At 42.9% G+C, this 24,199-nt stretch overlaps 1 protein-coding gene and 1 long non-coding RNA gene across 2 annotated transcripts; one reads left to right on the top strand and one right to left on the bottom strand.

The window, feature by feature from the left end:
- Positions 1 to 600: 600 nt before the first annotated feature.
- LOC118100505 lies at positions 601 to 22,157 on the top strand. Its single transcript, XR_004694448.2, has 3 exons — positions 601 to 860; positions 13,239 to 13,305; positions 21,808 to 22,157. It is a non-coding gene; the product is annotated as an uncharacterized LOC118100505 (long non-coding RNA).
- Positions 16,800 to 19,535, bottom strand: LOC118100504 (zinc finger protein 503). The gene is made up of 2 exons (XM_035145701.2): positions 18,916 to 19,535; positions 16,800 to 18,374 (listed from the first exon to the last, which is right to left on the bottom strand). Exons 1-2 carry the CDS (start codon positions 19,168 to 19,170, stop codon positions 16,962 to 16,964), a joined length of 1,668 nt encoding a protein of 555 aa, XP_035001592.1. The 5' UTR covers positions 19,171 to 19,535; the 3' UTR covers positions 16,800 to 16,961.
- Positions 22,158 to 24,199: the final 2,042 nt, after the last annotated feature.

The raw sequence follows: 24,199 nt of genomic DNA, 5'->3' as shown, positions 1-24,199 counted from the left end.
TTATAGTTAAAGACAAGTCGGTCTTTATACCAATTGTTTTTTGGTATGGCGCAATTATACCCCTGCGGCACAAGGACTGAGTGCTGAAATTAACCACTCTAAATAGGAAGGATTGTTCCTTTTTGGCCTCTCTAGACAAAACACATGACTTGGTTTTCAGAAAGACATTCCTCCATAATAGTAATTGATATTAATTTCAAAAGCAGCGAATACTCTGCTTGTTAAAGCGGCCATTGTCTCACCAACCCCCGGAGTATATGTCCCTCTTAGCGCAGACTGTCCCAGTTAGAACAAAGACGTGTTAAGCTTAGTGGAAGTTAGTCACTTGTTTCAGCATGAAAACACTTATGTCAGTGCCTCGGAGTCGTTAAAGCTGCAGCCGTTCACATTTAATGATTCAGTTGCTGTTTAGCTCCAAGTTCACGACCCCGGAGCTATGATAAATGTCAAGCGCAACAATATCCCGCTAACTAGACACTTCACCGCCAACCAATCATCTTGCTATTGACTGGGAAAGCATAAGGCGCGGTAATGTGACTCTACATGCTGCGTTACAGTATCTGTGAAAGCATGTGGGCCACGGATTCAGTCTGGGTCTGCAGACTGTCAGCTTCCACTCCTGATCCCACACCAGGCGGTCGGAGCAGATTCATTAATCATGGAAATATCAGGGTTATTTTATAAGAACAGGTATTCATGTGGAAATAAGCTGCAGTTTTCTGATCGCAAGTGGTTGAAAACAATATCTTTAAAGACGGTTTCAGACGTGAACTTGAGAAAATGATTTCAGTTTCATCGCAGCGGGAGATTGTTCGCGTCAAACGTGTTCTCAGCAACAGGAACATCACCGGAGCTTTAGGGTGAGTGGTGGCGCCTGAGTTGCAGGAGGCAGGAAATGACGGACAAATTCTGCTGAGGAAATCACTTGTTGTTTTTTTTTAAATTACATCGACACAGGCGTCGCTCCTTATCGCCAAAAGCTCTCTAATCTCGTTATTCTTCAGAGTTGACATCTTAGGCTGCATCTTCTACGTGTATGTTTCCTGTTTATCATCCTGGGAGGATTTCAGTTTTGCGTCTATCGCATGTTACAAACTTTATCAACGCGCACACTCGCCTGTGATGAATTCTGTGGACATGATCCTTCTGTATTCTCTCACTCAGACATTCTCCAGAGGTTTTACTAGGGGGCCTGTCAGGAAAAACTCTCACTCGGACATTAGCGCACTCAAGTACAGCCCCTCTGGATAATCAGTGCATGTCTGAAAATAAGCTAATGTGTTCAGAGGTTCAGTGGTTCTACTAACCTGCATGAGTTTAAATACTTACGCCTTTGACACCACTCATCATGGTATAATTCTATTTTTAATTATTAAGTTATAGTAAGTTGAAAATTCCCAGTCACATTTAGATTTCTATCATATTTAAAGTTAGATATATTTATTCTTAAAGTTATTTATTCCCAGCGTTTTTGGAAATATGAATCATGCGAATGTACTTGCGTCACCACCGTCCCCTCCTTTATTATGACCTCAATGTGTTCTCAGTTCAGACAGCTAATTATGTTAATTATGGGAACAGCATACAGGAAGAAGACTGAGTTACACCAACATCTTCATTCAGGCGCTGCCACGTGTGTCTCTGTTTGTTCCATCTGTCATTAACCCACAATATATATTCTTCTCCCTAAGATCTCACCGTCCAACAGCTGTGAACTTATTTTAGAAATGATATTGTTATACAATATTTGTTGAAGGTGTTTTAATTTGGCCCGGGCGTCATCTCCTTCAGCTCGGCCTTGGATTGATGTGATGACAGCAATTAATGACGTTTTAAAATAGCCCCGTGCGTGTCAGTGCCTAATCAACATACTTTTCACACAAGAATAAAGTGGTGACATCAAGGCCTTAGTTGTTGGTGAAGTCCTCAATAATAACGTAGTGTAAAGCTTGATAAATGAGGGGGGTGTACTTCCTGTGAAACCAGGGATCAGGACTGACCCACCCAGCTCCAGTGTGGGAGGTATTTATGATGGTTTGAAGCTGCCGGGTGGGACGGCTTCCCTCTGTCATGCTGCTACCATATATCAATCCCAGAGAGGGCTGCAGGGCTGCGCCTCTATGTATAGCCCAGCTGGGTTTTATTTTGGCAGGGGGTCATTCCATTTTGCACACAGACCTCCCAGTTGGTCAGTCTTAGTATAATATCTACTGAAGAGGCGTTTAGCAGGTGGTAAGAAGGCAACAACACGGACAGTAATATATGCTCTGTCACTGAAATATGCGTCTTTTAAACTGTGTCTACATAGAAAAACAAATTGGAAAAAACTCAAACTATAGTAAGATTAATTTAGATTCATGTAAGAACATATTGTGCTAATCCTTAATGTACCCTGTGGAAGTTCTGACCAGTAAAAGCACTGAAGCAACGTACAAGGTCCCTGTTTTGTTTTCATCATGGCTACAAGCAAGTAGGGGTGTCAGTAGTTAGTGTTAGTACTCGATACCGATACCATGAAAAACAATAAATCCCATTTACTTCAACACAGACTCCATTATTAAAAGTAATTGAACATACAAAAAACAATAGTGGCTATGTATCCTTTAAGTAATAAATAACAAGAAAAGACTGTTAACATTATAAAACAGAACAATGGCATGTAGCAAATTATGAGATTTCAGTTATCCATCCAATTATACATCCAATATACATTCTCTGATTTTCAGCTGGGGAAATTGGACTCCTGCCTCATTTGCTATTTTCAAATGTTGTATAGTTAAATTGACTAAAGAGTTTCGTGAGGCCGAGTTGTGCAGAGTACAGGAGCTGGAGTCTTTCAGCAGATCTTAAGACATAAACACATGTTTTCATCAGTGCTGAAATGAGCCTTTGTATAGAAGCTGGTGCACTGACAGTGTCACTGACAGTTTACGTTATTTCCATGTAAACAAACCAAGCATTTCCCATAGATTTTCTAATGCTTTTCATCAATTCTTATCATGATGCTGCAAATCGCTGTACTGCTTGGACAATGTCAAGACAAAAATGCTATACAAAAAATAAATTACTTCAACATACATAAAAAGATAAATCAGTTACAGCCCTTAAGTTTAAGCTATGATGATCGATGGGGGTCCTCCTTTTGTGCTCTACCTCATTAGTAAACTGTGGGAACAATAGAAACAGAGCACAGGAGTCCTAAACCCACATAAATACAGCTGAGTGGGAATTATGCTCAAATGTAAAGCTCCCAAATAAACGGAATTGGAAAACTCTCGGGGGCGTCTTCTAAACTTTGCTGCGCTCATCAATCAAGAATATTGCCACGCGAGCTCATGCAGGACTCGGACAAACTGCTTCTTTAAGCATTTCTCCGGGAGGCATAAAAATATATTTACGGCCGCCACAGGCAGGTGTAAAGGAAGATTGGCAAACATGAAAATAAAGTCGTCTCCCGGGTGCGATCGAGCCGCGCCGGGCTGCGTTAAATCATAGATGGAAAGAACAACAGTCTGGTGGGACAACAGTCCGGTCTGACAAAGCACTGCCTTGGGCCTGTGTTTTACATCCTCTCCAAAGCCCATTATTGGAGTCAATGTTTCGTCCTCATACCTGTTTTCAGCGCCGTAATGAACTTCATATGTCTTCTTCGGCACAGTTTCATGTAAACTACATTTATAGTGTATATTACCCAATGCCAAGATTTAAGGCTGCGGAGGATCCTGTTTCTGCACTTAGCTGATGTGGGATTGATTTCCTTTACAAATATATGAATCACCGGGGTCATTACTGAGCCAGACTCTTTCATTAAATTGAGCTATATCTCCTGGTTCCACACAAGGGCTTCAGAGGGCTCAGCACCAGGAACACACTGTACACCCATTGGCTGACGCCGAACGTTGACCCTCTGAAGAGACAGTGGGTAACAATGCTCTACTGGAGCCTTTTAATAATTCAGATGTATGTGGAGGGATTGTAAATACACTGAGAAGTGGATCAGGTTGATAAATAGAGAAGCAGGAAAAATCTTAGTAGTTATTTGAATGAGCAATGTGACGAGTGGTAGAAAATTATAAATATAACGATTGCGCCAGTGTGCTCCTATACGTGTCAGCTTACCTTAATGCTTTCCAAAACCTTTTTAATTGGGAGGCTTCTGACGGATCACTGCAAGTCGCTCCCGCTAGAATATTCCTCACACACACACACAAACACACACACACGCACTCGCAGGCAGTATTGACTTTTCAAATAAAAAGACATTAATGTAGATAACGGCCATTTTGAATCCTCATTAGTCACCGGTAATCTAGAAACATGGGCGATATATTAAGAGTGGTGTTCGCGGCTAGTCATTAAAGGAGAAATAAAAGACAAAATAAATCCAATCTTGGAATGCCTGTGATTAATCATGTTGGCCACCGCTGGCTGGCTGGCTGCTTAACAGTTTTATTGACTCATTTATGCTGGTTTCCCTGATAATCCATTTATTCTGAATAATGCCTCCCTTCATGCTCAAAGTGCTGTGTTCAGGTGATACCACTATAAACTCTATTTTATTTTATTTTTTGTCCCTTCCCCCTTGACAAACGTATATCACAACGATTACGTGTAATGGCCGACAGAAGAAAAGGCCACAGTTGCACATTATTCAAGGAAGCTTTTAATGAAAGTGTTAATTAAGTATATTTTCAGTTGTTCCTTAAGGGTATCACAAACTGAGATATTATCATGAATAATTTACTGCAGAGGATCTAAGTAGAACTATTTTAATGTCATCTTTTGCAGCAGAGAATTACTAAACAAGAGCAACAACATATGCACAAAGGTTGACCAGTGTCCCTGAAGTAGCACAGAAGGCCGTGCATAGCATCATGGGATGTGAGACAGTGGAGCGATAAGCAATGATGAAGATGTTCCTGTGAATAACATAAGGGAGGATCACGCACACACAGCGGCTGGAGAGAGTAATTCCTCTGTCCAGACCCTTTAAGCAGCTCAGACAGCTGTGCACCACCGGCAGCTGACGTGATTCGTGAGACACAAACTGGGACGCCACAGTCCAGAGTCACCGTGACCCCATCCGACCTTGCACCGCCGTCATAATCTGCAGTCAGTGGCTCCTCTTCGTCGTCCAGATGTGTGGGAAGTAGTTTAGGCGGATTTAAGAGGCCCCCCTCTGTCACCAGCGTCATCACACCTGACTGAAGAGCGACGGTCAATACTCGCACCGTGTTTCTTCTCTTTACATTTTCTCATCGAGGATAAACTGTTGAATTACCTTGAGTTACCATTATGCACCAACTTTAAACTGGTTTTCAGTATGTTATTCTTTCAAACTGGAAAAATGACTACACTCAAAAAAGTTGTCTACATGGACAGCACATGTAAAAGTTATGTAGATGTGCCCCAAACCATGCTACAGTATTTCCTATTGCTCAATATCACAGATGCAGTAGTATGCAGTTAGTGTACAAAAACATCATCATACTTTTTTATAGTAACAGGAAATTATACAAATTATGTGTGGCATCTATCAAACTCTGCCAACCAACATCAAAATGGCTTTGCTAAGATTTATTATTTGTTTTCTAAGATTTTTATGGAGCAGTTTCACCACCACCCACAATTTATCTAATTTGTTTTAGCTTTGATTCTTCCCTCAATTTCCTCTGTACATTGCATAGTAGGAGAAGAGAGTCAATCATTAGCACTCGCAAAAATCGACCATATCTAGTCTGCATGCTGTGTGTTTTCTAGTTTGAACACAGATTTGTGTCGGGTTTTTTGTGTGCTGCCGATACAACTCAGCATTTAGTTAGTTTCATATTTATTTATTTAAATATGATGGTTATGTTGGTAGATGTTTGCTGGGAATAATCAAAGTAAAGTTTTTTTATCTATTTATTAGTACACAGATGTACACATACAGAATTATGAGGTACATGGCAGATAGCCTAACTTGAAAATGAGGTGGTTCATGAGGAAATGGCAAAAGACCTGTACAATCTCACAATTTTGAATCCTTAAAATAAAACTCTGGGTCAGCGCTGACAACTAATCACTTGTTCCAACATTCGTCAGACTTCCTCTTCCCTACTTTTTGAGATATCCCGTGAAAGAAACTGAAAACAAGGCCGTAAAATCAAAATCCTGCAGCAGGGGTCAAGAAGGAGAATCACGAGGATTATCCCTTGAAGCATTTCTAGATTTAAAAAAAAAAGAAAAAATCACAGCTGCTACTTTTCAAGCCAGTCGTGAGTGGTCCATTTCCGTTGAACATTAGCAGATATTTGCTTGTGTGTGAGAGAGTGTATACCGTAATGAGGATTTTGAGCGTTCTCAGCAGCGTCTCTGGAGACTCTCTTGACTCAAAGCCTGAAGCCTATCAAGTATCCCACACAGCACAAGTCCCAGCACCTGACGACATGGTTCTGCAGGGAGTTTCTGCTGTCACAATAAATCAGCAGCCGACAGGATACAGTGTAATCACGCCGGTGTCCCGTTTCACTCAGCCCCTGTCAAATACTTCAGCCAACTCGGAGCTGCACATTGTGGCACACACCGGCACAACTGCACATGTTGCCCTACCCGCAGTGCTTGATGGTTGACTTGAGAGGAATAATCCATGGGAGATAAACTGCTGATGGTTTTGTTCTTCAACACCCCTCACTTTGATACCAGATGGAATAAAGTGCCTCTGAGGCAAATAAGCCTGGAAGGTCTGTTTTATATCCCAACATGTAGCTCATACCTCAGAACTGAGGCGTTAAAGATCCTCGACGATGTTTGAAAACAAAGTGCTCCGCTCTCTAACCGTAGGAATCCTATACTTCAAGACCAAAGTAAACTGAGATGTCGGAGCTATCAGAGCAGGGAATCACGCTGCGCTTATATCAGAGCTCCTTTCCCTCCATAAAGATGAATCATGATCATCTAATTCTCACAAATTACCCAAACATTATGTAGCTCTCTCATTTCCAACACTGTTTAATCTGTGTCTGGAGTATTCGCTGTCACTTCATGTTGCGAACACTCCTCTCTCTCTGGCAGCTCATTGTCTTTTGATGGGCCATAAAAGGCCCCGTTTGATGGATGATAACTTGGGGCGTCTCTCTTTGTTGTGGGATGTGACGACTGAGTGCGTGTGAGATGTGAGGAGAAGACGCGGTGTGAATGGGACATGTCATCGACGTCTCGCGCTGACACTGAGGGCCCTCAGCGCGAGCTTTGATCTGCGGGAATTATTCCGAAGCAAACACAAATAAAAGATTCCAGTGTGTTACAGTTGCCAGGGTGAAAGTTGAACTGTTTTGGGGTGTTTTTTCCATGAGAATTTCCAATAAAGACCTGCTGATCTGGACTCTGCAGAAGGTTTAGACAAACTTGACAAATTAGAAAGAGGTGTTCCCAGGAAGAGGACGCACGCTGTGACTTCTACCTGATGTAAAACGTGATCCATCAGGGGAGAAGACGGCTCGTGTCATTGAACTCCTGATCCGGTCAAATAAATACTGAGCGCTCCGTAGGCCCTGGACTTCCTGCTGACCCTACAACATCTGCTCGGGCACTTAACTGCTTAATGTATTAGCTGTGAGAACAGGGCAGGTGTTTTCAGCTGGAGCCAGAGAACATGAAAAACAGATTGCGCCTCTGGTCCGTGCAGTTGAATCAAAATGAGCCCGTCTCCCCTCAGCTTTTCTCATCAAGTGAAAACACAAATATTGTTTCACCGTGAACGGCAGGTGGGAATTGTTTATCGGTCTAAAAAACTAAAAATATAAATGGCCACAGCTTGCATGAGGGATCTATAATGACTAATATGGATATATATACATCACCCTTATTAAAAGCAAAGGCTTACTCTGCAACATAAATAGCTTTACAACATATTGCAGCCACGGTGCGGCTCTGCGTGTCCACGTGAGACTTTTACTTCTATGCTAACAGCTGAGTGCTTCACGTCCTTTTACTTTGTAGATTGCAACAGGAACACTTTAAAGGTCACCGTACTTAACGCACATGCAAAACATTTACCAGCTGCAAGCTTTAACCATTAGGAGTTAAAGGAATTAAATATATTTGGGAGTTAGGTCACTGGGAGAATCTCCCAGGAGGCCATGGGAGACGCTGAGCACATCGATTACACAACATGTGATAAATACAGCATGTGCTGTTATGTGTGATAAGCTGATTACCTTATACTTAACTGGTGCTTAGTTTTGTCCCCTGAGGATTTTTGCCTGTGATCTTTATAGAGTCAGTATAAAAGTTTTATTATACAGTAAAACATTTGTGCAACACTGGTCACATTGCATCATTGTGTTTTCAAGGGATGTTTCAGAGCCACGTTGCTGGTTTGGTTTGTCCCACAGAAACCGGGTTTCAGTGGAGGAGGATTAAATGGTTTATATGTATCAACCGACCCTAAAATAGTGATAAAATGTGTTTGTGATTTAGAACATGTCAAAGTTTTGATGATTTATCCCCTCATTATCATGCATTGCATACATTGCATTGTCCTTTTATTTAGAGTACAGTTTTCATAGGCTTTGACTGATCCTGCTGCTGTAAATACTCACTAGAGCACTAAATCCTCGGCTAAAAACAGTCCCCAACTCTCCATTGAGTAGCATGGGTAAAAACAACACCACTACTTCTGCTCTTTTAAGAAATAAATTAGCCCTTTTGAAAATGAAAGTATATGTTCTTGGCCAATTTTCAAAGGTTTATGTCTTCATTAGGCACCGAGGGACCTGGGGCGAAAACCTGAGTCTGAGAAACCGACTGAAAATGTGTTTGTTTTAGTCTCTTTATGTGATTTGAGGATAATAGCACAAATATACACAGTTTGGTTCTGTATGTGGTATATGTGTCATGTAGGATATTGAAAATTATGGAAAAAGTGGCCAAACAGCCTTGGTGGAGGTAAACTCTCCGAGAACCCTTCTAGTTTATGCAGATCTGGATCCTAATGCAATTTTCTTTCTCACTACAAAAAATGAAAATCCTGAATATGACTACGAATGACGTGTATTTATGATGTATGATGTGTATTTTCCTCTTGTTCCCACCTGTGTGGGTGCACCACAGACTGAAACCACATGTCAGCTCTCCTGTCTCTCTTGAAAATGAATTCTGCAGTTCATAACCCCGGGATAGAGCCATATCTGAAGCAGATATCTAAAAAACCCCAGGATACGTCAAGTTGACCACTGTCATTCATTTCCTTCAATAATGTATGTGCTGCTTTCTCTTTCTTCTTTGGACTCTTGTATCTTTTTTCTCTCATACAAGCTGAGCTTTATGTCGTACACAGCAATCTTCAGCCATCTGGTTTTCATTTCCTGTGAGGTTCAAGATGCTAGGAGAGTTTTAAAAAAAGGAGCCTCGTTTGAACCGGGGGCTAATGTAGTCAGGATGGAATCTGTCACTCAGTCTATTGCATGTTGATGACTAAAGGCAGTTTCAGCTGTAAGCAGTCCATGATTTATGGACACTGAGTGAACTCTTGTAAGCAAAAGCCAGCGCGGAGTTCAGAGCAGCAACTGGGCCCTTTTTTTGGCCGCGGCTCGCCTGCATTTTCTTTCCATTCATGCCAAAGTATTTCGCACGGCAATTAGCTCCGTCCTCATTTGGGTCTGCAGTCTCGGAGGGTTAGCGAAGTCATTTATCATCCTCGGGGCTTGGAGCTCCGCAGCTCCGTCTCAGGTAGTTTCTGTAAACAGTCATCGGCCTGGCTCTTTCCGTTTCCACCCAATGAAAAGGAGATTCAGTAGTTTTGAGGTTCTGCCATCCATCCATCTGTCGGAGGCTTTGCTTTTTTCCCTACAGGTGTGAAGGCAAAGGGAAATGTCATTTCACACGGCTCATTTGTCATACGGTAACTACATAGTTAGAGTGAATAGTGTGATGACAACATGGCCCCTTGCTTTTTTCGGAGGGTCAACTGCTTTGGATTTGACATGTAGAGTGCGGACAAGATTAAAGACTATTCTGAACATGGCTAATGAGGAGTAAGAGGACTGGGGTTGTTATTTTAGAACTTTATTGATATTATGCATTTTACTGCAATTTGTAGAGCTTTTTAATAGCACCTTTGACATTTAGAGTTTGTTTACATGCATAGTTGTAAGATATATAGCCTTGTTAGGCACAGATTAAAGAACTATTCACGTTTTATGCCGATCTATACGTTGAGTTATATTGAAACCTAAGTGTTGGCTCTGCTACAAGTATTTCTATAGCTTCCAAATGTCTGCGGGGCGTCATTAAAACACATATTTGAGCAGACAGAGTCGTAAACATATGCGGGGTGCATTTTTGCGGTCTTTGCTGAAACATCCATAGATGCAGCCAGGAAAATAATTGAACTACAGTATGTGCATTTTTCTATTTTCCCCATCCATCCTCGGAGAGTCATTACTGTACAAAGAGTCTGCCGACTGATTCCGAATCCATCATTTGTTGAACCGATATATTGCGGTCTCTGTCGCCAATACGTCTTTATCAATCAGAATTAAGGAATTGGATTAGGCCCTTTGGTTTTCTCCTCCTTCACGCTGCAGTGCAGGCCCAGGGGTTACGGGGAGTATGAGAGGGGACTAATTGTCAAGGTTATGTCTCAGCGGATGATTGATGTGAGGCCGGGCTGTTTTTGTCAGCCTGTCAGGTGGCTGGAATGTTTAATGTTCTCATTATTGGTTGCTCTGTTGTGTATATTTCTCTGTCAGCACCGCTGAGCCATCTGAACTGCCAGAGCACTTCAAAGGCCTGCAGGTCATCCGTCTTCCCCCTGACGCCCTGAATGTTCAGCCTCAGCTGAGTGCTGGTGATTTGTTATGACTTGAGAGCCAGCTGACAGACAGGTCTCTTATAAAAAAACATGCACCCATTTCCCTTTTGTCGTGCAGTGAAAGCATCGCTGCTCCTGTAATGTGCTGGGGCAGTTTGGGGGTGGGGGGGCGACACAACTGTCACAGCAGGCTGGCACCTGACAGTTGTGTCATCTCGCTAATTTGCAGACAGGATGGCTCGAAGTATTTTGTCTTCTCTATCTTTTTTTTTTGCCTCAATGTGGATTTTGGTTCTGGTGTCACAGACTCTCACAGGTCACCATCTGTTATGAAGCGCCACAGGGAACAAAGTCGAAAAGGGATCACTATATTAAGACACATTTTCATATTCATCATTAGTCCAGGGGCTCGGTGCATGGCGTGTGGTGGCACTGAGCAGAGAGCATCATGGGAAGAATGCCGATGGCGGCAAAGAGAAGTGAGAGGTGAGATGCTAAAGACAAGAGATGGGGAAGAAAACAGAGTCCAAATCTTGATTCTTTTCCCAGGCCCTTTACAAGATTGATTGTTTTCTGCTGATCTAATTTTGGAACGTAGGAAAACAGTCCATTTGTCTCAAAGAAAAATGATGTGCCACATGGTGCAGATGGAATTTTTTTTTTCAAAAGCCGAAAAAGATTAAAGAGAAACTCTGCTCTTCAGCCCTAATCACGAGCTGTAGATTACTCTGCCGATTTAACCAGATGGCAGGCTCGATTCTGCGGGCCCTCCTGTATATTAATGAACAGCAGTCTGTTATATTTGACTTAGGTAAGTGAAATGTCCATCACCTGTAATGGTCTGCCAGCTGGCATTATACATTTCGCACCACTGTGGGTCTATGTGGCATTTTTCATTTGCAACGATCTTGAAGGAATATTTCTGTGACCTGCTATTCTCTGTCATTGTCACTGTTCTGGTAAATATATATATATATATATTTTTTTTTCACCAGGAAGTCTCCAAGTTGTATCCTCAGCTAATATCCTCTCATAGGTCAAGGCAATAATTCTGGCAGTAAAGCTGTCGCGTCGGGCGAGGCGCACGAGTTCGATAGTAACTTGATTAAGTTCGCCTGTCGACATGACTGCAAACACGGCAATACAGTGTGTTAACAAACCTAATAATGGGAAAGGGGAGATAAAGTGGAGGGGAAGGGTGCACGATTCTCTGGCCAGTAGTGGAGCCATGAGCCACTGACCTTAAAGACCACGGTGGCTTTGGTCCATTGTTAGTCAGTGTTAATGTTTTCTTTGTCTATTTCTTTTTAAAGTGTGAAAAACAGTGGAGAGTAAGCTTATCTGGTAACCGTCATTTAGCTTCTCTTCTTTGTGATGCATCTTGGGAGAATGAAACTTTATTGAAAGAATACAGAGCTATTTACATGAACATGAGGATGAAGAATGCATCGTAAGACGTGTTTGTTTGTTTTTAAGATGAAAGACTACGACTTTATGAACAACATGCATTTTGTTATAGGAAAGATGTTTGTGATTTAAAAACAATCGAAAATGCAATCAACGATCCACTGAAATGAAAATGCAATCACTTTTTTGCGTAAATGAAACACTGTACAAGAAGGATATTATCTTTAATTTTGTGTTTTATTTATTGGACTGGGTTGTGTTTTTTATTTTGAAAAGACCTCACCCATGGTATATCAGTGGCTTCTTGAGAATGAGTCCTATGCTGGCGTACAGAGGTTTGGTAATCAGCTCTCACATGGCTCTTCAGCTCAGTGTGGTTTAAGACCAGTTTGCTAAAGAAACTGATTGTCTTTGTCTCAGAATGTCAGTGTGGAGTCACGGCAAAAAACTTAACGCGGCAAAAAACACATGTTTGCCAGCCGGAGCCCCTAGACACTCCGGCCATGAATATGCCAGGCCTAATTTTAAACCAACAGCGGGGGGAAACTTTGGCCGCGTTTCCCTAACCAGAAAGCACGAACGGCGAGGAAGCACAATGGCAGTGTGTCATACATTTAAACACTGTTAAATTAAAGGCTGTTTACTGTTCGCAGAGGCCATTCATCTTACTCAACGCGCGTCCGCTCCTTGCAAATTTGTCAGTAAGAGCTTCCACATGCCAGGACCGGGAGGGGGGGGGAGGGGGGACGTTGGGGTTATCAGAGGAGGGTTTTCATAGCGTGTCTCTTCAGTCGGCCTGTAGTTAATTAGCCACCTCCACACAATAGGACCATAAGTCATTAATCACCCGGACCAGAGCCGAAGTCGACTCGCTGTGAGCAAGACGTTTGGAGACTAAAAAGTTTGCCGGCTATGACAGACCTCAGAATGGCCCTTGTCAGTGGTGTGTAAATTATAGGGCATGTTGAGTGCTGAAAGACAAGGGCCCACTGTTTAGCTCACTGTTGCTCTTTCCTTTTGCTTTGTGTGTTGACAGATTCTCTACCAGGGAAAATTCCCCTTTCCTCCCATTGGCCGCCTTATGACTCAAAAAGACTTTTATTGTGAGTATACAGCATCCACACACACACGCACACGCACACGCACACGCACGCACACATTTAGATAATCTCAGTGTACTAAGTTCATTTCCCTCATTTTATGATGCCTCACTGGAGTTAATAGAAGAAGACAAGCTCCAAAGGTCAGCGGCTGCAGGAGAACCCAGCTTTAACTCTGTATTCCTGCCGTTTACTTTGCTTGTCAAAGGGAGGAAATGATGGAGTGATGATAAATACGCCGCTTGTTTGGAGAGGCAAAAGCCTTTCTCCTGCAAAAATAAACCGCCGCGTTTCTCGGCATGATGGAAGACACACTTCTCAGCTGATTGAACATGCAAAAGGTCATCGGTTTCCCCCCTCCGCGTCTGTAAACACAGATCTGCCTGCTTTTCCAGAGAACATAAGCACTGAGGAGGGTTTATTCAAAGCAGCGGAGGTTTATGTAAGAAGGGGGAAATTCCGTGATTGGGTCATTAATACGGCTGACAAAAGGGTGTTAAATTCATTAGACGACTGCAACATGTGTAACAAGTGTTTGAAAGCCGGTTGATGTATGCGTTTGATGCATTAACTTGTTTGTGAAAAGTCCGGATCATCAGCTCGGCGAAGCGGCGAGCGTCCTTCAACCATAACATACAGAGTAACACATGGGGTCCAGCTGCTCGAAAGTGGCCATTTTTAATATCAACGTGCCGATCTACAGCCCCCCCCCCCCTCAGGTGAAAGGCCGCGAGTCTTACTCATGCCGCAGTTCAAAGCAGAACAGGTGGGGCCGTTCCCGGTGATTCAACATGGAGTCACAGAGCCGTCCAGCGTCTCATCTCCTGACAGCGTTCTACATTCAGACATGTGGAAAAGAGATCCTCTTGTCACGGGGAAGAGAGATTGATGGACTTGAGCTCGCTGGGATGGATGCATGTGAAGCCCACTGAGCCAGTTAATGTAATAAACAGAGAGCAATTACCCACATGATGCAGCGTCTGACCCTGATGACTAACTCCAGAGATAAAATATATGGTGAAAAGACTTGAAACTGTTAATGCTCCCACACTTAGCCACTGCCAAATTTTAATGTAATTGATCCAGTACAGGATTATAAATACTGGTCGCCCAACGAAACTCACCTCAAGCAACCGAAAAGGTAAAAATTCTGTTTTTATGCAGTGAACAGTGTCATTTACTGTTTGGTGGATTAGCATTAGCATACCGTTTACCATAGCAGCATACATAGTCACATACTCTTTATTTTTTTATACATTTTACAGGATATGTACGAATGTTTTGATATCTTAAGTTGAATTAAAGCTAATGATGAAATATTACAACATAGGCTTTTATAAAACTGAACTGGTTTCTACTAATATTCACTTTGCTTCTGGAATAATAGCAACACAGTTTACTTTACTTTAATACAACTAATGTGCAGATATCAGGATACATTTTTTATGTATTTACAGTATTCATCAATTATTCCAAATAAACTAAAAATTCAGATTTGGTTCATATGCTTACTCAGACTATGAATACAAAATAAAATAAAAAATATATATCTGCTTAAAACAAGTAAAAATGATTTTATACTTCTTATAAATAATAGATGGGGTTAAATTAAAGTGTTAAAGCGACACTTATTGATATTTCTAATAAATCATGGCAGTTTTTTATTGCTGTTTGTGTTATTAATGGCTGATTAGTGTCGTTTATGATCTTGATTTGTGCAATAATTTATATTTTTTATATGTGTCCCTGTGATTTTAACGACACTTCCTTTGTTTTGATTCATAAAAACTGATTATTCAGATTCCACACAAGAAACTATTTAACACAATAATATGACAGTTGCTATTTAAATATATATTTTCAAGCAGTTTAGTCCACATGTAACAAGCCCAGACGCTGTAGTGCACAGATTTCACATCCATCCATCATGTGATGATACCATTAAGTTAAATGCGATAATTTATTGACTGGTTTATCTGTTTGTACACGAGAGGATGTGTGAGTTTTATTCTGTGGTATCTCATGTATCTCATCAGAAATAATGGTCACGGATCTTAATCCAGTTTGTTCACATCACGTTGTTAAGCTGTTTGAAAATAGAAGAAAAGATGCATCACATCTGATCCACGCCGGCTTCATGGCTGACTGCTTGTGTGGCTGAATAGTGGGTTAGGGGCTTCATTACCATCTCTCACCGAGCTATGTTTAGGACTCATCTACATGACGGATGGGTGGATTTGAAGAATATGACATGTGACCGTTAATGATGGTGATTTTATTGCCGGAGAACAGCCTGATTTACAGACGTGGATAACGACACTGTTGGCTTGATTTAGCTGATTTGTTTTAAAGTGCTGATTAAACAGTTAGAGGCCCTGGCTTTATTTCATGCTGCCTGCCTCATGGCTTCATCACAGCGATTACAGAAGCAGTGGAAACGTCCCACATCTGGTGTCACCGTAAATCTTTGTTTAGCCCGACCCCCCTCCCCCCCCACACTGATATCAGTGGCTCGTTTGTCTTCGTTAATGAAACAATAACCCATGACCTCGTGGTTGAGAAGATTCACCGTGTTTTGTTGAGGACATGTGAAATCACACACACAACACACACACACACACACACACACACACACACACACACACACACACACACACACACACACACACACACACACACACCGAACATACTGTAGCTACAGCACCAACTCTTGTAAATGGTGTCAGTTTCTTGTCAGCAAAAGTTAAAGTAAAACAGAAATACACACGCTTACAGAAATCTAAAAGCATGAAAAGTTTAAAGGCCCTTTGTAAAAACTCAGTGTCAGACACATGACCAAGATAGAACACGACCCAATTGAGCCTAAAAAATAAAAGGAAGTTAGTTCAATTTTGCCATGTGTGTCCAAAATAAAGCCGAATATATGTACTTTTTGTGTTTTGATTTTCCACCACCTCCAAAACAAAATGTGGATTAGTAAAATTAAATGAATAATATATATTTGGCCTATTAAAAAAACTAAAAGCCTTCATTCTCTTTGCAAACTCTGCCCCAAATCCTTATTCAAAATAAACAAGAACAAACCTTAATTAAAAAAATTGTTATAAATTCCTCTTGACTGATGAAAAAAGCTAATGTGGATTTGAAAAAGAAAAACACCCTCCTCTCTAGAATACAAAATGAGACATAAACACTGAACTGTCTGAAACTTTGTGTAACGTCTGACTCCCCCACGAAATAAATCAATCAGAGCAGCTCTGAAGAAGCTGCTCTGATTGATTTTCCACATCCATCATTCTGTCAGATCACTCAGCACCAGCATGTCCTCCACAAGCAGAATTAAAATAACCTTTTTACAAAGTCGCTTGAGTATTGAGATTAAAATCCACATTATTGCTTAATGGCTTTAAAGAAGAAAGTAGTGCAGACAAAGAGCTTTTAGAGGCACAGCAGAAACAGAAATATTCTCTCCTGTGTAAAATAACGCACATTGAGGCTTTTCAAAGTTAAATTATAGTACTTTTTTATTTTAGTCACGCTTGAAGCTATCGCAAATAAATACAGTGATCCCCATATGGATCCAGTCCCTGCATGAAGTACAATATAAAACTCATTGGGCCTAAATCTCCTTTATAAATGTAGGCTATAACTCTGTGGTTCTACTGGTATCCTAAGGCCGACGCTGTTGTCAGTCTCTGTCCATACAAGGCGTAGGGGGAGTAATACGCCCCGTTGGCTGCAGGCACCGGCACCGGAGCACCGGGAGGCAGGGGGCTCTTTGAATAAGGGTGATAGCGGCTGGTCAGTCCGAGGGGGTGATGGGGGCCCCTGAGGGCCAGCGTGCCGGGACTGCCCGGGCCGCCATGCATGTGCATGTGACCGGCCATGGCAGCGGCGGCCGCGGCGTTGGCGAGAGAAGACGAGCCCGGGTACCCAGATATCAACTTCTCCGTGCCGGCAAAGGCCGTGTGAGTCCGCAAGTGGCTGAGCAGCTCCTCGGAGGAGGAGAAGCGCTTGTCGCAAGGTCCGTTAGCAGACACCCAGTTACACACGTGCGGGAGGGGGTCATTGGGCAGCATGAACCCGTAAGGATACAAGGGATGTCCGTTGAAGGATGGGGCCGAGGCGTGCACGCTGTGTAACGGGTGCGTCGGGTACATGATCTGGTATCCGGACTTGAGCGCGTTGGCAGCGGCAGCAGCGGCCGCAGAGTCATGTGCGCAGTTTGCGCTGGCCGCACTGGACAAATGGCTTGAGCAGTGGTAGCTCAGGCAGTAGGGGTCTCTACACAGACTTGCAGACATGAGGGACGGCGGGGAGGCTCCAGCTAAGGGGCTCGAACCTGCTTTACTGCAGGCTGCAGCGAACTGTGCGCTCAACAGCTGGCTGCTGGATTTGGTGGGGTCAAGGGTCATTCCATGAGGGAGGAACGGCTGCGCGTAACCCGCATACGCACCCGCTAAACTTCCAGGGTAAGAAATACCAGCAGGTGGCATGGGGAAAACTGTATGGCCGGGCTTATAGGGGGAAACAGGGGCCACCAGTCCGGAGCCGAGGACGGAGGATGACGATGAGGTTACAGATGGTGAGTCTGATGTAACAGTCTTGGATCCAGATGTGCTCTCCTGGTGTTGGCTGCCATCAGAAGTAATTCCACTTATCCTATGGCTACCATTACTCTCAGTCGTGCTGCTTTTATTGCTATCAGACTCCTTCTTCTCCTCCTTGTCCCCCGCCTTGCCGTCGAGCGGCCGTGGAGAGACTGATGTGCAGGAGCTGGGGCTGCCTGTCCTGGGGGTGAACGGCTGGCAGGTGGCGCTAGGTACTCGGAAACCGTTTTTATCTCCACTGTGGCTGCTGCTCGAGTCCTTCTTCTCTGAGGATTTGGAGTAAGGTTTGAAGCTGGATTTGTCGTCAGCTCCGATGTCGCTCATTTTCAGCGGACCGGATTTGGTCTCCTTGTCACTAGATCCATTGGAGTTCGACAGTTTGGAGGAGGACGGCGGGTCCGGTTTGCCGATCTGAGAGCACGTCTGGGCCAACAGAGCCAGTGGACTTTTCTTGGCATCCAGCTGTGAAATAAGAAAAAAATACACTTAATAAAAATCCTAAAACACTTTAAGAAATAATGTTTTGTGGTACAAACGCACACATGGCCGTTCCGCTTTTACGCATGAACTTATCACGGCATGAAACTCAAAACTCAGCCCAATAGGCACGAAAGGAAACAGCGTGCACACACAGCGCATTTATTTACACGCATACAAGATAAGATTATAACGGCCACAAGTACAAAATAACAAACACGGACATCCGTTTGCCACAAAGATGTTATTGATATTTAAAGTGAATCCAATTTCAGCTCATTATTCTGAGGCTGAGAAAATAAAAACAGCAGCAATTGGAGAAGACCAACTCGAAATCTGTTCTGAAATTACATTAAGAGAGATTTCAGGTTATTCTTTTCCATATCGAGTGATTCATCGCGTGATCTGAATATAATCTGAGCACAATTTATCCATAAAATTCATCCAGCGACAGATCCGGTGTCCAGCCGCGAAACGCAGCGAACAGATGCCCGTGTGTGCAAAACCTTTTCACCGCGGTTCTTACCTCGATGGGACTGACCGGGGTGGAGGGTAAAGGCTGGAGGTATTCCGGGTGTAAAATGTGTCCTGACCGAGCCGTGAGCATTTTCAAAACCTTGATGGGAAGACGACTGGCTTGGCGAGAAGGGTGTGCGGGAGAGACAGAGTTGTGGACGAACGGCCGGCTGATATTCACTGCGCCCCTCTCCCCCGAGGAGCCGCTGTGCCAGGCTGGATTGGTGCTATTTCTCAGGAAAGAGACCGTGGGCGATGTGATCATGACCCAATTCTCGTGGAAATGGCTGAGAGATGCATGTGTAGGGTAAAAGAAGCCAACACGGTTAAAAAAAAGACTTCCCCGGAGAATAAAAGAACCAACGTTAAAATCCTCCAGAAGCAGAAGAAGAAGAAGAAGAAGACGAAGAGCGAGTGAGAGCAGAATCCGTGCGTATCGCAGCCGCAGTGCTTCTTCCCTGGCGTCGCTCTGACAGTGTGTGGCTGCGGGTCCGAGAGCGCACTCGGTTTACGTGGGTCGTGGACAGGAGGGATCACTCCGCCTCCTCGCCAGCAGCGTCTGAATCAGTCCGCGGATGACAGCCTTTTTGCCTCCTCCCAATCAAAAACACAGATCCCGAGGTGATGCTTGGAAGGAATGTGACGTTTCCTCCTCACACGGGTGTCTATTTCAGATCTCACCCGCTCCGAGCGCTTTTAATTTAGATTTTTTTTTTTTTATCTGCGTCCTTGCGTAATTGGCACTGTGACGCATGCGCCCGCCCTGTGCGTCCTGTGTGGTTTTGTAGGTAGGTGGGACGGGATGAAGATGACCAGAACGTCATTATGTCAAGTGAGCAGCAGATACATTTTTAATTAAGGACAAATTCTTTCCAAAAAATTAATTTAAGATATTCTGCAAATTGACACCCCTGCAGCATTTTACGCATCTCGCTCCAACTTGGAGCAAGTGACTGAGCTAATTTTCATTTAGTGAAATGGACTGCAATCATGGAAACCACAGCGGCCTTGGGATGAATGTGCCATAGCGCCGTACAAGTGAATACATTTCGACTCAAAAACAACCATCTGAGGGATCCTCTGGTCACACATCCACCGATACCCATCGCCTTGTTTCCCATTTGCTGCAACTCCCTCCTCTCAATCACGCAGCCCTGTCATCTGTCAGTTCCCTGTCCTGATCTGTCAGCTGTCTCCACATTCTTCCCCCCTTCTCTCAGTCAGATTCAGGTCAAGCACTGCAAAGTGAATCCAACGAGAAGTGGAGGGAAGAAGTGATGTGTCTCTCCCCCTCACTCCATCATCATTTAGGCCATTTCATAGTCTGCCTGCTCTGGTGGAACTCAACACACGCAACTTGTTTTTAATTGGGAATAAGCAGGAGTAGTTTAGCAGAGGCTTTCTCCTGCTATTCAAAGTCCTCTCCGAGGGTCTTTTTCTTGTTTTGTTTTGCAGATTAAAAACATTCCTCCACGTTTCCTCCACATCCAAGCAAAGAAAAAAAAAAAGTTATTTTTTATTCCAAGTGCGCTTAAAGCCCCTCTTGTGGCTGCCATTAATCATTAAAGCTTCCCCGTTTCTTCCCATCGAAATAGACCCACTTATCTTATTACTCAATAGCCTATAAATGTCTTGCTGATCAGGCGAAAGTTAAACATATGCAAGTGTTTTTTGATTGATAACAGAGGTGCTGTTTTCGGCAAAGGCTGTCAGGCTCTGACACAGCGCTCTGAGTTATTAGGGCAGAGAAGGGCGACCATAAATTTCGACCGTCAGGCAAAAACTCCTTTATTGTGGACGTGATGGATGGCTCGCCGCGGCAGACACCAAATTCTCGGCTTCATCCTTAAATGGCTGCACATTTCTTTTTTTCATTTTTTTTTTCCAACCCCTCTCGTCGCCGTAATTCATTACTTTTAAACAGAAAGCTGGAAATTTCCCGCAAGTAATATGAATCGCCTGGACTCCTCTGCGAATACAAGCATTTACAAGCAGGGGCAGGGGTAGCACAAGGTCTTTATATGTGATTATAAAGAAAACACGCACATGTGTGGGCATTTTATTTAAAGATGAGAAAGATGGTTTCCATAAAAGCTTTGAATTATGTTTTCTTTTCTTTTCTTTTAAAAGTCCCTTAGAGCTCATTCACTCAGCTGGTACATAACTCAAACTTTTGCAAATAACAAATGAGGATAATCACAGTTAAGGTTCACTGAAAAATTCTTGCACAATATATTCTTTCTTTAATTAAGCAAAATCTTTCGTAACCTTTTCATCCCATACAAATTATAGAAATTGTATTTTCTATACATAAAAACGTCAAATATGTGTTCATTAGACACTCTTTTATTACTGACCTTTAAAAAACTGTATTTTATTTTATTTTATTTATACAGAGTTGTACAGCTCGCTGCTGAGTGTCCTTATCTCTCCCCTTGTCCTTGGACAAAGAAAATACAGAATGATAAACAAAACCTACAGGTCAGCTGAAGCTATAAAGTCATATTTTTGTTTCTAAAACTTTTTTTTCTCTGAATATTTTCAGGGTCATATAAAATCTAAATGAGCCAAGTGAGACTATCTCCCTCCAGCAGGTTTTTAGTTTAACTTGGAGTCTTGTGCCTTTTTTATACTGTGGTGCTCCACTGTCCAGAAACAACTCATAAGCTAACTTCACTGTTTATCCTTGGAGTTGATTAAAAATTGAAAACAATGGCAATCAAGGTCACAGCAGCTGCTTTTATAACTGTACTGCATACATGTATGTTGCGTATTGTATAATGTATAATTGTAGCATGGTTGTATTTAATAGTTTATGCTCCCTTCATCTTTGACACTTTGACCTGACCTCATAAGAGAGTGTAAAAGTGATATTATTGTGAAATCTGCTTTTCTTCACCAGGCACGTTGGTCGTTGCAGGAAGACTTATCCAAACAGCATGAGGGTAAGTCTTCTTATTCTTCTGCTCTCTTTAGACTCACACGTGTACATTTAAAAACACCACAAAGAACCTGTAACTGAAACCATTTGAAAAACAAGCCCCAAAAAAACTCAGGTGCAGGAGCCCTTGACATATAGCTTTCAGAAAGGATATGGTCGATAAATGCGACATTATAATGTCGAGCAAATGGAATAAGAAATTCCCTAGACATGACATGAAAATTCAGCTTGTGGCAGCCGGCGTGGGGCGCGCCACGTCAGCAGCCAGACAGGCCGACTGGAGCTGACAGGTAAAAAGGGGAGATGATGGTTGGAAGGTGCTATTGTTTCATGCCTCTTTCTTGACCTGTCAGGTCTGGGCACAGAGGCCTGGATCGAGGACCTCCTTGACACATGAAAACAGTCTTAAAAGGCCGTTATCCAGACTATGGTGATTGCTCCTGTTTAATTGATTTGCTTTGCACTGAGGCCTGTCACATTAATAATGGTTAAGTACAGTCCCAGTGTGTCACACAGAGTGGTGCGTCTATCGGGAAATGAACAGCCTTAACTAACTGCTGTGTGCGAAGCCAAAACAGCAGTTTCATTCTCAGGCTGAAAGTATGATATTTAGAATATAACTGCTCTCCGTTGAAGTACAGCAGCTGTACATTTTCTTCTTTGTTCCCTCTATATATAGGAGGGTTCCGACCACTTCCCCTTTCACGGCCTCAGACTTTTCGGACCACACTGTGTATTTTAAAAGCTTGTCACAGATTCACCTCTTCATTTAAATGGCTCTATATGGCTGAAGTGTATCTCCTTCTCATTACGAACTACCATCCAGAGTAAAACAGAGCTACACTGACAAGTAAATGGCATTGAGTGAATAAGACTCAGATTACGCTCTCCACCACTTCACAGGAGCCTTTGACAGGCTGCAATAGACATTAAGTCGCTCTGATATTTCCATGACTGACTGACAGTTTGAAATTGCTCCCATCACCTTGATAGCATGGTAATGCACCTCGCATGTGGACTGTCTTTAAAGTGCAGGAAATTAGACTCCAAGTTGAGAGTCGCCTTTCAAGCAAATATGACAAGAAAATAGACTGCTTTTCTTCTGCGCCCGGAGAAGGAAAAAAGGCCCCACAGCAGCTGGCATAGAATAAGAGGTTATAGGAGAACGTGTCAGGAAGTATTACGGATATTGTGTGTTTAAGACAGGACATTTCAGATACTTAGAAGTCATACCCATTCCTCTCGACTACACCCATGATATTTTACCCCCCGCCCCCACCCCAGCCGCCATCTGTGTCAAATACTGTAGCGTTGACTTCATTTGCAAGAGCTCAACTCGGAGCTGACACCATGAACTTACACTATCTCGCCGGAAGTCAGACGACAGGAGCGCAGCATGACAGAGGGAGTTAGAAGAGTTGAGGTGCAGCCAAGATCACAGCGGTGAAGGGTCTTTTTCACTGTGTCTCCTCAATTACTTAAAGCTGGTCAGGAGTAGGAAGCAAAGCCTATGGAGATTATATGCTGTCGTCCACTTGCCATCAGGTAAGTGAGGATCCTGGCGGGGCTGTAGTCATGCTGTAGAGAGGAGTTAACTTCACCTACACTCGTGGATCGCGTTGGAACCGGTGGCTCAATTCATCCTGACAGCTGCCATATTACGGGGTGAGAACTTTGTGGAAACTTCAAGAAGCTCCTGTAAGACCCACGGTGCTGTAACGAGTGTGAACATCATGACATCTCGCACGTGACTCGAGTCTTTTCCATTTCGTAAAAATGTACATTATTGATAAATCTGTTAATCATTACGTTTATTAATTGAATAGTTGTTTAGGCTCTTGTTTCAAACTTAACAATATTTACTTTACGATGATATGAAACAGCAAATCGTCTTATTGGAGAAGCTGACAGATGCAGTTGTGCATTTTTCTGATTGATAAATTCTCCATTATCAAAGTCGCTGTTGATTAACTTCCACTAAGCGATTGATCAAATAATAATTTTAACCCTCTCACTTGCTTGTTTTCTGCATTTGTTTGTCAGTGTAGATGCAACATCCTCCACATCTGTACACATGCAGCCCCGGATGCTGAGCCCTCACATTTACTCATCTAGATTTAATTTATGGAGCCTAAGCCGGGGTGAAAATGTACAGGTAGCGTGTTATGACACTGGAGGCACTGTGCAGGTCGGGATGAATGTCTGTGATGGGCAGATTATTCAGACTAAAGTAGGCCTAAAGAATGATCTTGTCACATTTCACAGGCAGGATTAGGGCTACGCAGGAGGAGCGCTTCAGTCAGGAATTAGCGTCATGTGGTCGGCTGGAGACAAGCATGCAAGGTATTCGGCG

Source organism: Hippoglossus stenolepis, chromosome 21 (assembly GCF_022539355.2).
Source record: "Hippoglossus stenolepis isolate QCI-W04-F060 chromosome 21, HSTE1.2, whole genome shotgun sequence".
Taxonomy (NCBI): domain Eukaryota; kingdom Metazoa; phylum Chordata; class Actinopteri; order Pleuronectiformes; family Pleuronectidae; genus Hippoglossus; species Hippoglossus stenolepis.
Note: the sequence above shows the minus strand (reverse complement) of the source record. Positions and strands in the feature narration are given on the sequence as shown.

Coding starts and splice junctions, on each gene's coding strand:
- LOC118100504 (XM_035145701.2), bottom strand. CDS start 19,170: ATGATCACATCGCCCACGGTCTCTTTCCTGAGAAATAGCACCAATCCA. Junction 18,375..18,915: donor CCCCGGTCAGTCCCATCGAG/GTAAGAACCGCG, acceptor CTTATTTCACAG/CTGGATGCCAAGAAAAGTCC.